Source organism: Passer montanus, unplaced genomic scaffold, assembly GCF_014805655.1.
Source record: "Passer montanus isolate IOZ18808 unplaced genomic scaffold, ASM1480565v1 scaffold150, whole genome shotgun sequence".
NCBI classification, from domain to species: domain Eukaryota; kingdom Metazoa; phylum Chordata; class Aves; order Passeriformes; family Passeridae; genus Passer; species Passer montanus.
Genome location: NW_024362052.1, coordinates 1,057,520 through 1,077,069, shown reverse-complemented (window position 1 = coordinate 1,077,069; position 19,550 = coordinate 1,057,520). Strand labels below are relative to the sequence as shown.

At 44.1% G+C, this 19,550-nt stretch overlaps 2 protein-coding genes and 2 long non-coding RNA genes across 13 annotated transcripts in view; 2 read left to right on the top strand and 2 right to left on the bottom strand.

Moving 5' to 3' along the window:
• ALB (albumin) overlaps positions 1–4,146 on the bottom strand; it is a 10,310-nt gene extending 6,164 nt beyond the window's left edge. Inside the window, exons 1-6 of the mRNA XM_039701890.1 lie at positions 3,991–4,146; positions 3,195–3,255; positions 2,191–2,323; positions 1,142–1,356; positions 428–560; positions 158–255 (exon numbers count right to left, since the gene is read on the bottom strand). Of these exons, the coding sequence (XP_039557824.1) occupies positions 158–255; positions 428–560; positions 1,142–1,356; positions 2,191–2,323; positions 3,195–3,255; positions 3,991–4,075 (725 nt within the window). The 5' untranslated portion in view covers positions 4,076–4,146. The remainder of the gene's footprint in view (positions 1–157; positions 256–427; positions 561–1,141; positions 1,357–2,190; positions 2,324–3,194; positions 3,256–3,990) is intronic.
• Positions 1–14,801, top strand: part of LOC120498779 — a 24,401-nt gene extending 9,600 nt beyond the window's left edge. Inside the window, exon 2 of the long non-coding RNA XR_005626738.1 lies at positions 14,363–14,801. This is a non-coding gene — a long non-coding RNA (uncharacterized LOC120498779). The remainder of the gene's footprint in view (positions 1–14,362) is intronic.
• Positions 6,872–18,906, bottom strand: LOC120498778. 4 transcript variants are annotated; one of them, XR_005626735.1, is made up of 5 exons: positions 18,770–18,906; positions 15,059–15,162; positions 14,345–14,754; positions 13,995–14,086; positions 6,872–9,132 (listed from the first exon to the last, which is right to left on the bottom strand). It is a non-coding gene; the product is annotated as an uncharacterized LOC120498778 (long non-coding RNA). The 4 variants fall into 4 exon arrangements; XR_005626736.1 differs by lacking the exons at positions 6,872–9,132; positions 13,995–14,086 and adding an exon at positions 13,920–13,934; XR_005626734.1 differs by lacking the exon at positions 6,872–9,132 and having other exon boundaries at positions 13,941–14,086.
• ANKRD17 (ankyrin repeat domain 17) overlaps positions 18,407–19,550 on the top strand; it is a 69,024-nt gene continuing 67,880 nt past the window's right edge. For all 7 annotated transcript variants that reach the window (XM_039701886.1, XM_039701885.1, XM_039701884.1 and 4 more), the window contains exon 1: positions 18,407–19,550. In XM_039701886.1, coding sequence (XP_039557820.1) covers positions 18,546–19,550 — 1,005 coding nt within the window. In that variant the 5' untranslated portion in view covers positions 18,407–18,545.

Here is a 19,550-nt window from a genome sequence, read left to right as displayed (position 1 = left end):
TTTTCCTAGGTCTCTCTCACTAACACATGATAAGGTAGGTCAGGATTATTTCAAGAAAATACTCATTCATCTAATTCCTGGTGGCTAAAAAAAAAGGGCAGGCAGGCTCACAGGCTGACAAGCCTACATTGCATCAAAAAAAGTGATTGGCACTTACCTTGCTTGGAAAGTCCTCTCACCATACTTTTCGAGGAGTCTACATCCGTGCTGCTGCTTCAGATCTATCTTCTTGGCTCTTTCCTTGATGGCAGCTGCCTGTGGTAACAGGACACACATTGTCACGTTAAACTGATTATGTCCAATGGACAGGATTAATCCTGGCCTGTCTCTTCAAGTTCTTCATGCAAAGCTTTGCATGAACAGGGAAATTCTGCCTGTTTCTCACTCAGTTTCTTAGTGTTTATCCACAGAGACAAAGCTGCTGTACCTTTGCATCCAAGCAAGCACCAATGTCACTCTCTGCACAACAGCTTTTAAGTGCATTTTCGTACTCAGCAGCCAGGCCCAGGATGGCTGGGGCGTGCAGGAAGGGGTTTCTTCTTGCAACGGTGTAGACGAAACTAGAAGGGAAAGGAAAGCCTTAGCTCCGTGTTCCAGTGACAACAGCAAATGGCCTTAAACCTCTGGCAGCTTCTCTAACTTTTCTTCTACTTTAGAAGTCTAGTTTAGTAATCTGCTTCTGAGAGATAATGCCTGCTGATGGGAAATGCTCTGCTAAGTCTCACTCTTGGCAAGGCGGGACTCAGTAACTGTGGGTGAAGGGTGAACTCCTGATGTTGTCAGCTGTCTGGTTTGACACACATCCATGTTTTAAAATGTGTGGTCAAATATTTGACAGTTCTGATTTTCAGTGTGAAAAATTAATCAATGGCCCTTTCACCAAGATTTTATTGCCAGTTTTTATTCCTTTCACTGTTACCTTTCTTCATCTTTGCCAACTACACAAAGAGTAGTGGGAAGCTGGAGCAAATAAGTTGTTAATATTGGAAACACTGAGTTTTCAGCAGGTTTGGGGAGGAAAGGTCATCCAAGATGTATAAAATGTGATCCTTAACCCCTGTTTTGACTGCACAATTCTGCTCTGGCATGAAATGAGAAAATGTGGTCAGGATGGGACACCACAAGTGGCCATTTTCCTTACTTTCCCAGGAGCTGCACCCGGTGGTCCTTGTACTCGGTGCAGATGACATCAGCAGCTGGTCTCTGGTAGGGTGCCACGAAGTCTGGGTGCTGCACTTTGAAGGACAGGAAGCACTGGTTCCTTTCAGGATCAGCCTTGCCACAGCAGTCAGCCATGCTGCCGTATGAGTCACGGAGCTTCTCAACTTGGCAGATTTCATCCAGGAAAACAGAGGGCTGCAAAGGGAGGTGTGAGGGTCAGAGCTAGTGTTTATATATAGACAGTGCAGTGTATTTCTGTTCATCTGCAAAAGAAAAGCCAGGCTGAACAGTAAACACCATTTTTTCTGAATAAGATTTAGACCAAAAATCAAAATAATCTACTGGTTTTTAATAATTTTACAAAGTTTTGTTTTATGTAGTCTAATATCAAACAGTTCCAATGCTTTACTGAAAAAAGTTAATAATAATTTAAAATACTCTGTGCAAGACAGTGATCTCCTTTTACTTATAATCGCACTAAACTGAGTTTTCAGATGAATTGAAGCAGGATTTGATGGAAACCTTTAGGGAGAGCTAATGTCTAGCTGAAACTGTCAGATGCCCAGGGATCCTAAATACCTGCAAACTTCTTTTGTTACCTGATTTTAGAGGAATTTCTTAAACCCTCATAAACCAAGTGCCTTAAATTAGCACACACACCTTTTCAAGTCACCCCAGTGTGGAAATCCACACATTTGGGTCATTTTAATGCCTAGAATGAGGCCTGTACCTCACAGCTGGGGTTTTGTACTGGGTGCTAACACTTATTTTCAGGCAATGCTAAGCTGAATGTGCCAAAGTGTGGTATTTGGTCTCCAGCATGTCTCCATGGATCATTTAGGCACTTCTTAAAGGCAGAGGTTTAGAACCTGACAAAACCAAGTTCCTTGTTTAAGCACTGAATTCTGAGCATTGGCCTGTGACAGCAGCCCCCGTGAAAGGTTCAGGTGTCAGTGCTCAAGGAGGGTGACCCTGGCAGCTGCACAGAGCCATGAGGAATGCAGTAGTAGTGAGGGATTCACTGCCTACCAGGGGTTTAGAGCAGCCGGCAGCATCCTCGTCAGCCACACACTTGTGTGCCAAATCAACCACATCCTTCACCAGCTTGGACAGTCCATCGTAGGAACACCTCTGCAGGTACTGGGCAAATGTGATCATGGCACTGAAACACAAAGCACAGTTTGGAATAGCAGACTGAGAAACATCAGGCAATGTTTTCAAAGGTGCCTCTGAATTGAACTGGTTTGTTCAAATTACATGCACAAAGGTTCACCAGAATACCATGCACAGAATAGTGCCAGATCCCACATCTGTCTTGTTCTCTCCTCCTCTCTGAACAGGTTTTTAACCTTCCCAATAACCTTTTAACCCAATAACCTTTTAACCTTTAACCTTCCCAATAACCTGTTTACCTTCCCAATAAAAAAGTCTTGAATACTAAATTATAAACAAACTAGAGAAACTGTGATTGGAATTTTCTGTCACTTTTACCAGAGATAAATCATAACTCATAATTGCCATGACCTAAGCTGGATTTGGCCAATGTTACCAATTATGATCTTCAGGCTGCCTTCTGTCAGCACTTAGGTGTCTGTCAGGGCCATCTGTCTTTCCCAAAACCAGGTTCAAATGAAGATCACTGAATTGTCTCAGAAAACCTGTCACAGGTTTGTTTTTTGAGGTTGGTAGTTTGTGGTTTTTTTCTGGCAGTATTGCCAATGCAGCGTGATTTCTCTTCATTCTAGGGATATCAAACCTATATTCCTCATGCCTCTCTATTTTCAGAAAAGGAACAGAGGCTTTTCCTCAAGGTTTCCAAGGAGCTCTTTTCCCAGAGAACAAGGAAGTCACTGTGACATTTGCAGGTCTTAAAATGTTTCTAGGTTATGCAGTAACAATAACGGGCTAAGTCAGTGTTTCAGCGAGACATACACACTCCCTGTGAGCTCTTACAGTGTGTCTTACTTTCCCTTTTGGGTACAATATCAAGCTAGACAAAAAACCCAGAAGGTGGAGGCCGAACGTTCACTTACACTGCCTTGAATGTCTCTTCCTTCAGGTCGTTGAAGCGGTGGGCAATGGGGCTCTTGTGGTCTGGCAAGAAAAACAGAGGGAGCAGTGATGCTCGCTGTCACACTGCCTGTGCTGGGCCCTGAGAAATGCATTCTGGGCACCAGGGGCCACATTTTCACCAAGCTGCAGCATTCACCTGACTTCTGGCCTTAAAAACTGAAGAACTTGAACTCTTTCTTGTTCATTTGTCTACAGGTACCCAACTCTTAGGTTTGCTTGTTTGTCTGAGGGAACCCCAGCCTGTGATTTTTATGATCCTAATAGAATATTTACCTCTCTAAGCAGCTGCTTAATTCAGATACTCAAAATTATTTGGGGCTTACTGTTGAGGGTTAGCACATGTGTCCTTTGGGTAACCACCACCCCCAAACGCTGCAAATAAAGCAATGCAGCTGCAGTTTGATTTGAGCAAACCTTCTTCTTCTGAACACAGTTATTAACGTGTCAAAAGACAGAACTTCCAAAGCACAGTGCAGCTGCTTTTTCCATGGTGGAAAGGAGCAGATCCTGACTCACTGACATCAGTTCATGCACCACACAGATGCTGCAGAAGGATGGCACCACACTTGCTCAGTTCATTTGTCCTGAGTGCCCTACCCATCTCCCCACTGTCTCTTCATTTAGTTTATTTTCAAGCCAATGACATATTTCTGTTCAATATGGATCAGGCTCCCACAAATTATTTGTGAAACTATATTAAAGACATTAAATTGATAGAAAAAAGACTTCCAAGAGAACTAATTAGTCCTTTCTTACCTGCATCTCGTGCAGTTCTTTGCAGGTTCCTGGATCTGGCAGAACTCAGGAGAAAAATAAATGAAATTAATGTTAACCACTTCATGGTTTCAGATTATGATGTGAGCAAAATTGCTCAAAAATGCTAGGAAGATTGAAGGAAGAGCATTTGCTTATATACTCTTCACTACCCGTGCTTGTAAAATATTAACCCTCAAGCTGGCATTTGTGGATTGCCATTTGGCCTGAGGAAGATTACAAAACTTCAGCTGCCCTTGACAAAAATTAATTTGGTATTAGTTATTTATTCTATGTTGTTACTGTGGGCCTTTTTCCCAAAGAGGTTGAACCTTCCAGCACCCAAAAAAGATAAAGTTTTGCGTAAATTTCCTTATCAAATGACAAACAAGGAGTTCAAGGCATCAGACTAAAAAGTCATCAGGGCTAATCCTGTAGCCTCTTTTTTTTTTGCTACTATTTGTTCAAAAGCAAAGCATGTTGGTATTGTATAGCAACAGCTCACCCAGAGACCATTCAGTCCACCTGAAATTAGAGAATTTTAATTTTAAATCACTTTATTGAGACAAGATGGCTAATCCAGACATGTGTGGCTGCTTTGAGCTCCTGAATTTGTTGGGTCCTGCTCTGTTTTTCCGTGGGTACTGGTGTTCACTGATACCCAGAAAACAGCCAAACACATGGGTAAACATGTACAAGAGCTGTTCATTTCAGAATTTTTGCAATTTCTCATTTGTACTCACATCCTCCCAAGAGTAATCTCTTAATTAAAGATTGCTCTCATCTCTGAAAAATTTCAATTGATTAGTCAGTAATTTAGGAGATCAGACATAGGAAAAATGTGCAGTTTGCACAGAGCCCCAGGACATGGAATAAATCAAAATTACTTTTCAGGGCACACAGTGATACAGATGCTTCAAAAATTCCCAAACAAGTACAAGGCTGGATCCTTGCTGAGTGCAAAGTGATGTAGCTTCCCAGCGGGAGATGCCTCCATTTATTTTAATTAATTGATGTCCCCAGTGTGTGGATATCAGCCCACACAGCTGGAGGTTGTGTGCTGCCTTGCAGCTCTGCTTCTTGAGCACCCACGTGGCAGGGCTGAGCGTGTGCTCTCTAAACTCTTCCTTACTCTTTAAAGTTCCCTTTTTTTTACTCCGTTTTTCTTCCTCAGATGGGCAGTTTTGCCATAACTCCATATTATTCCTAATGGGAATAGTAAGAACAATTCCATGATCGGTTTTCTGGAAATTTGACTAAGTAAGTACATGCATAATACTTCCTTTTGCTTCTGAGTGTGAGCTTTTAAAGACATTTGAAATAAGGCAAATGGTATGTCTTAGCTCAAAATATTTGCAGGCAGTTTTCATTCAGGAAAATGCCTAGGCAATGCATCTTGTGTTCCAGAAAGGCTGTTATTTTCTCCAACTGAGATGAGTTCACAGAATAGTTTGATACAATTAAATTTCTACAGGCTGCTCCTGTTGCCAAAAAAAAGTCTGCATTTTCCTGAGTCTGTTCCTGATATTTTTGTAGGTAAAAGGCAGCATTCTGTTAGTGATATAAATGAACAAGGCTCTGTTTTGGGAATTAAGAGGCTATTTGGATAACTCTGACATGAAGGATGGTGCAGGAAAGCCAGGTTGGCAGAAAAGCAATGTTAGAAATATCATAATATTAGACATGGGGATTGTTTTCAGGTGCTTGTAGCAAAATCCCACATTTCTGGAGAATGATGGGAATTGATGAGTGTAGGAGCAATCTGGACCTTTTGGACGCGTGCTACTTTAGCCTAATAAAATCTGGGGAAGGAGCTTGTTAATTCAGTCTGTAATTATGTTATTGATCATATCCTTCTGTCAGAGAAGAGCCATCTCCCTTCAAATCTTAAGAGAGCATTCAGTGGGACAGAAACACACATTTAGGTATTTTGTGGGTAACTGTAAGGCGGTAAAAAACTGTGGTATTGTGAACGATGTCTTAGAACAGCTCTTGAGATGCTCTCAGGCCGTACCAAAGAAGTCTCCAGAAAACTTCAGCTAAGGGCTGGGAGGGCAAAGCTGAAATTCAGCACTGTGATTGCAATGTTGCCTCTTGAAAGCTCTCTGGAATTTTCCTTTTCATCATTGTGCAGTGTTAGCAAGAATACTCCTGGTCCCCTGGAGTTAATATGTAAGTTTGGAATACAGGGTCCATGTTTATTTCTAGATATCTTCTGTTGTCTGTCCTGTACTTCATGCCAATGGTTCATATAACTGCTGAGAGCTGAACTCCAGGGCTCATGTTTGTTTAACAATATTAAATAGTATACTGAGTTTCTTGCTACTCTGTGCTTTCATACTGCATTGATTTCACTACAACAGTTGTCCTGGCTTTAGAAAAAGGAATTTATCAATGGCATTTTAGGATGATCCATTTTCACACTCATTTATGTCTAAAGTTACATGTGATAACTAGTTTTATTCCAGGTGTGGGGAACCAAAGGACAATAATTCCAAGAGTAATTGACCTGGAAATAAAAAGGATACATACTTTTAAAATATTTCATCATACCAGCCTGTGCAAAGTGGAAGAGTAGAAACAGTGGACCGAGGTGTACTAATATGGAATGAGGCTCTTGAGAAACAAACGTGATGTATCATGAGAACAGCAGTCAGAGCCCTTTTGGGAAGTTGGTACTTTTCCAAGTAATCTCTCAGAACCCAAAGGACTTCAAGAACCTCTTTACTTTTGGGCCCTCGATTTTATTTACTGCTGTTTCTTCCTTTTTTCAAGACCTATAGTTCTGTTTGTGGGACGGGACCATGAGGCACACAGCAAACCTAGAGACAGGACATTCCTGTGCCAGTGGCCACAGTGAGTAGCTATTTTTTAATAACTGTAATGATCAGTATATTTCTAAATAAATGTCTGTAGCTCTGGACACATGGAGAGGTATCAGCCATCACTTTATTTTCCTGCTCTGGTGCAGGATGTTTGCCATTCTTATCGCTGATGTCTGGCTCCTGTGCAGAAGGGGTCAAACATGTCAGATACACGGCTTTTGTTTGAGCAGAGATGGACTCATCGATACAAACCAAACACAAAGACAGAAGGGGTTTCAGGCAGAGACTTGCCCAGGTGCAGCCAATGGCATTCCGTGTCAGGTGTGTCTCGTGAGCATGTCCTCAGTGAGTTCTGGTACTCACCTGTTCATCCTCTGGCATCAGCCAGATGTTAACCTGCAGTGTTAGTGAGCTCTTGATCCTTCAGAGAAGGATTTTTGAATCCACAAGAATGACTGTTCTTGCTGATCCTGTACACTTGATCCCTAGGCCATTCTGGCATCCCTACCCCTTTGTCTCCCAAGTCCACAGTGTAGTGATGTAGCTGTTTCCCTTATTAATGACCATTTGTCAGCATCATTCTTTGGCAGCAGGAACAAGAACAGCTTTGCTTGGCCTATTAAGCATTCGATTTCCTGAATATATACAAATACACAGCCTTCAGTGCTTTGTGAGGGTAACAGTTCTGAGGCTTCTCATAACTTGTCTCTACTTTCCATGTCCCTGTGACTTTTTGCTCTGCCAGTTCAAGTAGGTAATCCATAAGACAGCTGAGTATGGGCTTCATCTATTATCCATTTCTAAGGTCCCTCAACAAAAATCAGTGCTATATCTTGGTATGGGCATGTCTAAATTTTGTATCTAAATAGTAAATAGATGCCGGAAAGAAATACCCGAGGTGCACCATTGCTCTATTCAGGAAGTCCTTCTCAGGAAGAGATTTTTCTTCAGTATTTCTTATAATGTCTTTAATAATTGTCTCTGGAACTGAAATTGTTGCGGTGCTGTGATTGATGTTTGGTCCATGGTAGGACTATTGGTGGAGATCTATGTTCTTCCTCTTACATAACTCCCAGAGACCTTTGGAATCCAGTGCATTCACTTGTGCCCTAGAAACTCTTTGGCACTCAGTTTCCAATTGCTGTGCTGCTCTGCTATGATACCTGATGGCCTTTGGCAGGAGAGAAGAGCCATTTAATGTGGTACAGTCAAGAGCCTAAGTTGAAAGCTTCTGTTTGGCAAGAAATTGTTATTATTCCTTTCCTAAGTTTGATGTGCTTTAGCAATAAAAGAAATAATGCAAACTTTTGAGGAATAGCAGGAAATGTTTGGAGCATCTTTTTGTTTTGCATTTCTTTGGGCCATTGATCCGTAACCTTCAATTAAAAAAAAAAAAATGTCTACTAACTTCTTTGCTAAGTGTAAGCAGGTGTATGTGCTAAAATCAGAAACAAAGCATATGTAAAATCAGTGATTCTGGGAGTCACATGTTTTGCTCTCAACTTGAAACACTTCAGCAGTTTAAAAAAATCCTGTATGTCTAGAGGCACTGTAGGACTTGTGGAAAATTTCTGCCATTCTGCAGGTCCCCCCACAATGTTACTGCATCACCTGGCAGTGCTGACACTCTTACTTGCCTTATTTTCCATTTTATTTCATTGTAAACGTAGGGGTTTCCCATTCTGGCATAAAAACTGCCAAGCTGGTAAATATTTTCTCCTTCATGTCCATCTCCATAGAAACAGACTGTGTTACTACTATAATTGTTCTCTTGTGCTGGTTTTTCTGTTATGGCCTTGGGGTGTTTTTGTTGGTTTCTTTCTTGGGAAGATCCTAGTTCATCTCTTTAAGACAACTTGTAAATGTTCAAGCATTAAGGACATAAAGGGAGTGATTCTTTTCTCAGCCTTTCCTCTATTCCTGAGCAAACAATTTCTTAAGATAAAGCCCTCACAACTTTGAAAAATGAAAATATAGTAGTTTTAAATGAAGTCCTGGAGCAAGAATAGCATTTTCCACCTCAAATATCCCCTGCTGTCTTTGCAATTTCTTTAGCTGAGAGTCAGGGCCTCAGGTGGTACCTCAGCAGGAGCAGAAAAGTTTGTAGAACCATTTTTACGTCCTCGTTACTGGAGCAGGCAGGACAAGACATTTTAAAATTTGGCACTGTCGTTTACTTGCTGACATAAAAGGACAGTCCACTTCTGCACATTATGCTGCAATCACAAATTCTGAGGTTCCACAAATGAAATGTGAAGCATCTTGTCCCCGTAAGTGAAATCCAAAGGCAAGGTGAAATATTTCCACATTCTGCCTTAGCCTGTGAAGCCAAGTTCATTTAGTCAGATCCAAGTACCAGTACTTTTCTGTTGTAAAAATCAATTGTTTTTCAAGCAGCATTCAAGCAGACCACATTTATTAGGTGAGCTCTGGCTTGTAGTTCCAGGTTCAGTACTTCCAGATTGCCAATGATATTACCAGGATGTAATGATCTCTTAGAAGAGAACTGGATTTGCAGCAGTAGCTGCAACAAAACATTGTCTTTCTTCAGGTTGCTCTTTTCCTTCCCATGTTCTCCTTTACCTGGATTTGTTGCACTATAACATGTAATTCTGGTGACCTAGGATTCCTAGAGTTAAGGAAGTGACTAGAAATAATACAAAACTGAGGAAATGTTGCTTGGTTTATTTGTTGGTTTTTCTTTAGAGTAGTGCTTATAAACTCTCATTTTTGAAGGGGTGAATGACTGGGATTTGTAATTCAGTCTCTCTGACTTTGAGGGCCTTCAGGAACACCTGATTTTAGAAGAAAGGTTCCTCAGTACATTCCCAGAATCAGAAAAATTTCATCAGAGACCAAAACCTGCGATTGAGCTTAGCAAAGATCTTTATAGTTCATGTGGTTTTCTTAAATAAGTTATCAAAAGATCAGTGCATACATCAGAGGAACTAAGGAGATCTATCAGGCAGATCTGTGGCTGTGCAAAGCCCAAATAGCTGTGATGTTTGGTTTGAGTTTTTAAATTTGAACACTAAACTGAGAATCCTTAAGCCATGCAAAGAAATATTAACAAACTCTTTGCACATGAAGCTTTTGGTGTTGTCTTTTGGATCAATTAGGCAGAGGCTACACTCCCAAGGGCATTCCTCTGTGGTGCCCTCCAGCCCCATGCTGACAGTCCTTGACATTTGCTTTCTGCCCAAAGGCCTTTTTTGCTCATACCAACAGCGCTGCAATATTGCCAGTCAGGCATATCCACAGCCTATCCACAAGTCTAAAAAATAGCTCGGGAAATTAAATTAGAACAATTAGTGTCATAGTGCCCTTCTCTGGTACCTTCAGTTCAGTGTGAACTTGGGATTCTGGCTTTCCTCCTTGACTCTGAGTGCTGGAAAACAGAGTGGGTGTCTAGGCACTGGAGCTATTCCCAGGGCAAAGAGGCTTAAGGCTTCCCTTAAAGTCAGTGCAGATCTAGGCAGATTCCTGGCTCCCTGGACTGCAGATTGGAAGCTGGGCAAATTATGTGTTGAACCCAATTTCTCCCAGTTCCTTCTGGCAGAGAGGACAGCCTAGTGCTAAGTCAAGACTGAGGACACTGTTGCTGGTGAGCCCAGGAAGCCTGAAAATGCTGAGAGTCTGCTATGAATGCAAGTCTCATGGTTTCTGAGGTCCTGCTGCACTGTTGGGCACTGCAGCCTCTTGGCTGTCAGCAAGGAGGAGTTCTGGCATGGATCCTTTGACATGCCAGAATACAAATGTTCTTGTATCACTTGACAGAAATCTCTCTAGTACAGAGCCTGCCCTCCCTGCAGGTTTGTCAGAGCCAATATGGAAATGTAACTGGATTTTATGGAAGTTTATCAGTACTCTCATGTTTCAAGTGAAAAATTTTCAGTTAACTTACACACTTCATTGGTGCACTTGCCAGTGCTGGGTTATTGGGTGGATTTGATGATCATGAAGGGAGCAGTTTGGTCAGGCACAATTTGCCCTTAATGAAGCTGTCCTGGATCACTTCTCTGTCTTGCATGTGCCTCAACATTGATTCCTTAAGATCTGCTCCAAGGTCCTCCCCGGCACAGAGGTAGGCTCACCGGTCTGTGCTTCCATGGGTCTTGCTTTCTACCCCTCTTATCAAGAGTCTCCCTCTTCCCAGTCACTGGGGACTTCCCCTGGTGACTGTGACTGTTCCAAGGTGATGGAGAGTGGCTTGGAGGCCACATCATCCAGTTCCCCCAGGACCCTGGGATTGTGCCATCAGAGACTCATGGCTATAGAATGTTCCATGTCATTCCCACTATCCCACTGCCACAAAACAGAAACTCCACTGACATGGGCTTAGGTTATTTTGCCTGTCCACCCACAAGAAGAAAACTTCACACTCAAGCTGGTCATAAAATTCAATCCAGAACAACATAACATTGGAATTAAAAATTATTGTGTGGAGAAATTGAGATTGAGAATAGGCTTGCCAAGGAACTTCTGTGTATTATGTTAGTTAGTTTTCAAACAAAAGCAAGATTATTTTATTTGATTCTTTGTTATCAGGTAGGCAACCTACCTGCTTCCCCTTCTGAAAGGGAAATCAGGTTTTCCCTTCCTGCTTTTAGTATGTAAGTGCACTTTAGGCAGAGACTCCTGTCTCTTGGGCACTGATATTGCTTAAGGAGATTTTTGGCAACTCACTAAGGTTACCAGGCCCTCTGTGCAGGATTTTGAAATATGTTCAGCATTGACCTAATTCTGGTCACGTCAAAGCCAGTGCCAAAACTTGCCTGATTTCTCTGGAAACCGAGTTTAATCAAAGGGTGATTGTATCTTGGATCTTTCCACGCAGATTTTCAACCCTCCCTACAATATTTTAAGCAAGTTATTTCACACCAAATCACAGAAATGTTTTTAGATTGGTTACTGGATGAGTAGGACATGTACCTGCAAAAGCAAGTCTAGCCTAGGTAATATCCAGATTACTCTAAAAATTATGTTCAAGCCTAATCTCTTCCTAAACGGGGGCTCTGACGGGGAAAGCTACATTGTGTCCTGAATAAACAGGTATCAGCATTCCATAAGAACTAGCCCGATGAAGCATTCTCCAAGCTCTCAGGCAGGAGAAATCTGCCACCTACTGGCAAGAGAACTATTTGCACAGAGGCCCTAGACCTCAAAACTGAGAAAATTTTCATGTTCCTGTGGGAAAAGAAAGTGACAATCACAGAGAATTGCCACAATGATGTGTCTAAAAAAGAGAAAAAAGATATCAGCCCTCACGGGGGTTGGATTAATAATGGCGAGAATTCTCGGCTTGTTGATTAGTAATGATGGGTGATTTGTTTGGTGCTCTTACTGCATATTATTTGTGCAATGCTTATGGAGGCAGTTTTCTTGAAGAATGTTTGCATTCTCCTTACAGGAGTCTTTTTAAATTAAAGAAACACATCAGAAATACACAATGTGAGAAGTTCCCTAAGATATGAGGTAATGCTGATAAAGCACTCCAGACATTCTGGAATGCTTTTCTGGCTTGTGACAGTCACTATCTAACAAAGAGATGTGCAGGATTTGGAATTAGGATACGTGAATGTTGCATGTGAAGTGCTTTGCTGAATCCAAGCCTTAAAATTCACTGAAATCAAGCAGCATTTAAGAGCTTTGGTGTGCATGGAGAGACTGTAGTGATGTCTGAAGGTAAGCCTGGTAATTTGTATTCAAACTGAGTTCTGGAGTTTGTATTCAAACTGAGTTCTGAGTTCTGAAAAGTTAAGTATTGGAAATTAATATCTTGTCTATCATTGAAAATTACACACTTGAGAAAACTGAGCTGGGGCTGTGCATCAGAATTAATGAATGAAAATAAAAGATCCAGATTTACCTTTCAAGACACTCATAGGCTCACTCACTAGACAGTTATAAGTTTGGCATTTGAGGTATTTTCTCATTAAAAAAGTATAAATGAACTCAGAGGCATGAAGAAGAAAGTAAGAGGATGCCAAGTGACAAAAAGAAAATTCACCCCACCAGCACTTTTTCTCTTTATTGAAAAGCTCTGTCACTAATTGAGGAACACAGAGATATTCAAGGCAGCTCCTACCTTTGTAACTAGCTAGCAATAAAGTCAGTGGCATTGTAAATGCCACACACAGACAGAAATGCTTGTTTAGCCCGCTGGACATAAATTACACACAAAAAAAAATCACTTCATATTTCCTGTCAAAAAAAAAAAATTCAGGACATAAATATTTAAGAATTAAATGTTTTGGTGAAAACTAATTTCCAGAGCATTGGGAAGAGCTAAAATCAGGTTGGTTTTAGCTGCAGGTGTGGTGCCGGCCTTTAGCGCCACCCACTGAGTCCAGCTGCAATAACAGCAACATCGAGCTCTGTTTCTAAGAACCCAGGGCCCCTGAAGCAGAGCAGGATCCACAATATGCAGCCGATAATGAAACAGACACAGGCAACAAGTGAGGGCAGGCTCTGTTTGAAAACAGAGGCTTCACGGGAATTTTAGACCATCAAAAACTTGTGGACAGTTTTTCTAGTTCTAATTTGAATTCTGTAAAAATGTTCTTCTACTGCTTCAAGTGCCTTTCTGAGATACCAAAGGCATTTCTTACACTGCTTTCACTGAATCCAAGGTCTTAGCGAGTTTTACATGGAGATTCTCACTCCCTTCCTTATCCAGAGATAAAACTACCCTGGGAGGATAAATATTTTCAAGACACACTCTCTATGGGAAGAGAAAAAACAGCCTGAGTCTTGTTGTTCTGCATGCCAGTAGAAAGCTGCTTGCATTGAGATCTTCCAAGCTGCTCTAGGAAAAGCTGTTTCAAGGACTAATTTCAGAACAAATCAATTGTTGACTTTAAAAAGTGGTTTCTATAGAAATTATCATTATGGATTGGCTGAACCCAGGCAAAACACAGAGTGTAAGAAATATTTAACCTTCTAGCTGACTCCTGTGCAGCCCACAGCTGATGCTGCTTTAAATGTCAGCAAGTAAAAAATAAAATTTATAAAAACAGCAAAATACTAATTTGACAAGTAACCTTTAATATTCAAATATAGGTGATGTGGCTTTGGCTTGAGAGGTCTCATTTAGAGTTTTGGATTACAGATCCCTTATACCTGAAATACACAAAAAATTCACTTTATTGTATGATTTGTCTTGTCTTTGTTTTATGTTACCTGTGACCACACTTGAAGAGAATGAGCAAGAATCCAGAATCTTGTCCAGATGCCGTTTGCCTCTATTTGCCATGGTGTTTTTCCGTTTTATACTAAGAAAGGATAAAAACTTTGAAAGCTTTTCAAGCAAATTAGGATCCTGAAACACACCTTTGGAATAATTTATGCATGTTAACATGTAAGGCTCACAGAGTAGTAATGCATTTTAGGATTTCAAGTGCTTAAGCTATTTCTTACCTAAGACTCGCAAAGTACTGAATATATTACAGAACCACTGTTTTGTTTTTTTTAACAGAGCTCTAGCAGATTTCTTCATTGAATCAATTGTTGAAAGGTTTTGTGTTCTGTACCTGTTTTTCCTTTCACAGTTCTCCCTGTGAGGAAGTGGTCAAAGCTGGCATGATGTTCTAAGAGCAGCTGATAGAACACGCACCACCAGTATCTGAGAGGGAGCACAAACGATTCTCAAGGCACCTGAGTGGGATATGTCTGTGTGTTTCCAATGACATTGATCACGGATAAGGACAGCCAAGAGCAAATCACCTGCCTTACTGCACCAAACAGGCAGAAGCTGATCCCAAAGGAGCTTTCAGACTGGAGGGGTTTGAGTGTGAGCAGTAATGTAAATTTACCTTCTGCTGCAACTCTATGCACTTCTCCTGGGCTAGCGCTGCACCTCTTGAATTCTCCATCTGTCTGGACTGTTTTTATTTTCTTTACTCGCAAGGCCACACCACCTGAGATGCTCACAGGAAACTCGCTGTAATGAAGAAATGCAGATGATTAATAAACGTAATTTAAAGCAAATTATATGGCTACATAAGATCTGTTCTAAATAATTCTTTTCCACGTGCAATTTACTGGGATTAAAACTGAGTGGTTTAGACAAGGCTAAAATGCGTATCAGGGACAACTGCACTTCTCTGAATGTTCGAACATTTGTGTTCTTTTCCCTCTTTCTCCCTTTGCCTTGGACAGCAGGTATTGCATGCTTGCTGAACAACTTCAGTTCTGTTACTTCTGTTTAAAATCAGTCATGGTGGTCTAATGGTAGTTAATCTTACCTCCCGTTTCAGACGGATCTTCCATGCTGGGCCCCAGGGAGGTCCCGTGAGCGAGTCCCTTTAGTCTGTGTGTTGAAACAATCCAATCTGGGGTTCACAGTTCCCTGAATGATAGAAATAAAAACATTCCAGCACATATAGAAGCTGCAACGATGGCAAAACTCTACATACCAAAGACAACAAAAGCGTTCATCAGTGAGAATGGCAGGATTTGGGGTTTGGATTGAAGTTTATTTGGATTATCAACTTGGTAGCGTTGTGGAAGTTGTACCAAAAATTCAAGAAGTTATAACCTCTTTTCAGTCCCTATATTAATTGCAAACAAAACTCATGCTCCCTTGCTCCCTGCTTCCTGACCTTGACAATGACACTGCTTCCAGCAGCTGTAAATGAAACTGAAAGCAGATCCATGAGGGTAATTATACCACAGCAGAGGTTTCAACACATTGTTTATCCTTTAGAACATTTTAAGGAATCTGGCACACAGAAGACAGTTCCTGAAAGTATTCACTGAAGCCAGACCCCAGGTTTTCCCACTACGCCTGTGGAATGCTCAGTGGAATGATCAATAACCTGGAGGAAATGGAATAAACAGAAGCAGAAATCACAGATGAAAGAGATAACAAAGGGTTGCAATTTTTCTCAGTCTTTAGGAGGGCGGTGAGGCCCTGGCACAGGTTGCCCAAAGCAGCAGTGGCTGCCCCATGCCTGGAAGTGTCCAAAGCCAGGCTGGAGAGGGCTTGGAGCAACCTGGGATAGTCAAGGGTGTCCTTGCTCATGGCAGGAAGCTGGAACTAGGTGATCTTTAACATCCCTTCCAACCCAAACCCGTTTGTGCTTCTATGATTCCACAATTTCCTGCAGCTTTATGCTGCCTATAAACCCAAGTGTCCAAAGTTAACCAACTTCACAGACTCGGCAGGGAAGGAAATGTGTTTTTTAGGTATTACTGCCCTATTTAGAGCCTACACTGACTTTTCATGATATGCAATCCATTCCCTAAGAGCCTTATGAACAGGAAACACAGCAATGGGTCATACACCCTTGTGGAAACTGGGACACACACACACACACACACAAAAAAAAAAACTAATAAAAAATCTGGATTATTTACTCCTTCATTATGTCTTGGTGATTTTCATAGTATTTACAGGAATGTTTTCCTTTGGGTTTCTAAAATATAAAGTGCTGGAGAAATGTCACACCTTCCCAAGGCACTCAAACCATCCCAAGATTAGGAGCAGAGTTGTGTTAGCAGCTTTTGCCCATGACAAAATCAAATCTTATGAGCCCCACGGTTCTAAAACTGAGTTTCTCTAAAGAATTCAAGAGCTTTGCTTGCTGTTGCACTCACAGAATCTCAGAGTCATTTAGGATGGAGAACACCTCCAAGACCATCGAGTCCAGCCTGTGACCAATCTCCAGCTTGTCAACCACACCAGAGCACTGAGTGCCCCATCCAGCTGTCTCTTGAGCAGCTCCAGGGATGGTAACTCCACCCCTTCCCTGGGCACTCCCAATGCTTGACAACCCTTTCTGCGAATAAATTCTTCCTCATTTCCCGCCTGAACCTCCCCTGGCACAACCTGAGGCTTGTTCCTTGTTCTGTTGGAGCAGAGCCCGACCTCTACCTGGCTGCACCCTCCTGTCTAGGGGGAGTTCTAGAGTTCCTGAGCCTCCTTTTCTCCAGGCTGAGCCCCCAGCTCCACTGCCCTTCTGTGGAAGGGCTCCAGCACAAAAGGCTCCAGCTAGGGGGGCAGGGAGAGGGGGATAACCGGGGTGCTGTGAAATGGAGGAAAAGGACTTGCTCTGCAGTGGCGAATGAGGATCACTCTTTGATCAGAGCAGAGGTCACCCCGTAAAAGGAGCGGCACACACAGTGTCCGACAGGCTGCCTGTCCGACAGTGCCACACGGAGACAAAACACTACGGCTGCCTTCACCAGCAACAAGCCGCAGCCTTTCCAAGTCTAACAACCCGAACGGATACTTGGAATGAGGCGCGAGTGCAGCCAGCATCAAAGGCGGATTTGTGATACAATGTGGCTGAGAGTACCCGCGTTCCCTCGGGCCATTCCCCACCGCACACCATCCCGGGAAGGGACAGAGAGGGCAGCGAACAGCTCCCAGGGCAAGCCCCGCTCTGCAGCCGCCCTTCCCGGGCCCGGCTGGGTGAACGTGGAGCATCTGCACCATGACAACAAATAATACATAACATAAATGCTGAAGAACACATATGTCAAAGGTTTAATCTCTGCTTGCACCACAACACAAACCAGTAAAAATCAACGCATTTGCATTAATTGTAATGAAAAAAAAATTATAAGAGGACAAAAGTATTATTGTCACTGATCTGCCATCACACATCTCGTGCTGGTGTGGTTTGAGATTCCTGCACAGTCACACCAGGAAGCTGGAGGTAGGGGGCTAGAGCTTATTCCTCCTGGATTGCATCAAACAGTCATCTGCACAGATATTTGTAAAGGAATAAATAACATATAGACCTATAATAATATATAGCCCTTGTACCCAAAGATTAGAGGTTCATCTTCTCGATGGGAAGGGTAAGAGTCTGTGCCAGTTGTTCCCAGCTGACTTGGAAATAATGTAATTTGACAGTGGGGCTCTGACAACCCGGGTAGTCCTTTCATTAGGCACATCCAGAGGCAGGCATCAGGATGTTTTGGTGGGATTTCAGCAACGCCAGGATCTGGGGGGAGCTGTGCAGACTCCACGATGAGCGCCAGGTGAGGATTTATTTAAAAAAGGAATGTGTGATTTCAGAGGAGCTGCACACCTGACCGGTGCTCTCCAACATGAGCCAAATAAGAGAGAACACCCAAGTACACAAATAACAACAATTTCTTTTCATTTCTGTACATTATAACCAGAACAGGCATTGTTGGTTGGAAACACCAATTCCAGAACAATGGTCAAAGCCCATTCCTTCAATAAGGAAGCCACAATATAAATATTTAACTTACATTTAACATACATTTAACTTTGGCTACTGCCCTACTGGAGGCAACAGTATTAATATCCCAGATACACTTTGGGGATGAAGATCTGGGGCAGGGGGCCTGAGGGCTGAACCAGGGCACGACGACGCATTTGAAGGGTTTCACTAAAGACACACGCTCGAACTGACAGGGGCCTCTCAATGTTTGTCACTTTTAGTGAAATTGCATAAAAATTGTTGCAAAGCAGGGATTTGGAGGAATGCGAAGCACCTGGTGGGAACGAAGGGCGCGCAACACAGAACCCCAGGAACACTTAGGCTGGGAAAGACCACAGACCACCGCTGGCTGCCACGTCCCGTTGTTCCTTTGACATCGCTTTTACCTGGAATTCTGCGCTCCACGGTTTCACTGGCCACCACTTCTAGCGATACCCTGCCAATTTATTTTCTGACCCTTTTATCCACACCCCCTGCCAATTCCTGCTATAAGAGGCGTTTGGAGGTTGCTTTTTTGACGCGTATCGCCCGCATGTGCGAGAGACCATCACTTTTAAGCGGAATTCTGAGCGTCGCGCGGTTCCCACACGGGCCTTCCCTCACGGGATTTCCCGCCCTGGGCGCGCTCCCTCACGCTCCGGCGGTAGCGCTGCCCCGGCCGGGCGCTGAGGGGGTGACCGGGCCCCTCCGAGCCCGCGGGCGGCTCTCGGGCAAGGCTCCCGGCGGGGACCACGCCGAGGCTCCCGCCGCCCTTACCGAGGCGCAGCGGGCTGAGGGTGATGACACAGGCGGCGGTTCCGGCGCCGGGGCGGTGAGCGCGGCGACGGCGCGGGCGGAAGGAAGGGAGGAAGGGAGGAAGGAAGGGAGGAAGGGAGGAAGGAAGGGAGGAAGGGAGGAAGGGAGGAAGGGAAGGACGGGAAGGGAGGGAAGGCGGGTGCCGGGCTGTCCGGCCGCCGCCGCGGTTCCGTCGCCGGCAGCGGGGAAGGGGCGCGCGCGGGCAGCGCGGGGCGGGCGGCGCGAGGGCACAGCGGGAGCGCGCGCCGCGCGAGGGGGGTGCGAGGGGGGCGGCGCGCGAGAGCGGCGCGAGAGCGGTGGCCGCAGGAAGTATCGCGAGAGTTGGCGCGGCGGCGGCGCCGGCGCTAGAGGTGACCGAGGCAGCGGCGGCCGCGGGCGCCTCCTCCTCTTTTCCCTCCTCTCCGGCCATGGAGAAGGCGGTCGGCGCGGCGGTAGCGGTGACGGCGGAGGAGGGAGGCGGCGAGGGTGGCGGCGGCGAGGCTGGCAGCGCCACGGCGGGGCCCGGTCCCCCGGGCCCCCGCCGCCGGGCGGGCCCGGGGCGGCCGGGCTGGTGCGGGTCTGCGACCTGCTGCTGAAGAAGAAGGCGGTGCCGGGCAAGGCCAAGCGCGGCGGGCGGGCCGCCCGGCCGGCCAGCAGCAGCGAGAGCGGCGGCGGCGGCAGCGAGAGCAGCAACAACGGCAGCGACGAGGAGGAGGAGGAGGAAGACGAGGAGGAGGAGGAGGAGGAAGAGGAGGTCTCCGAG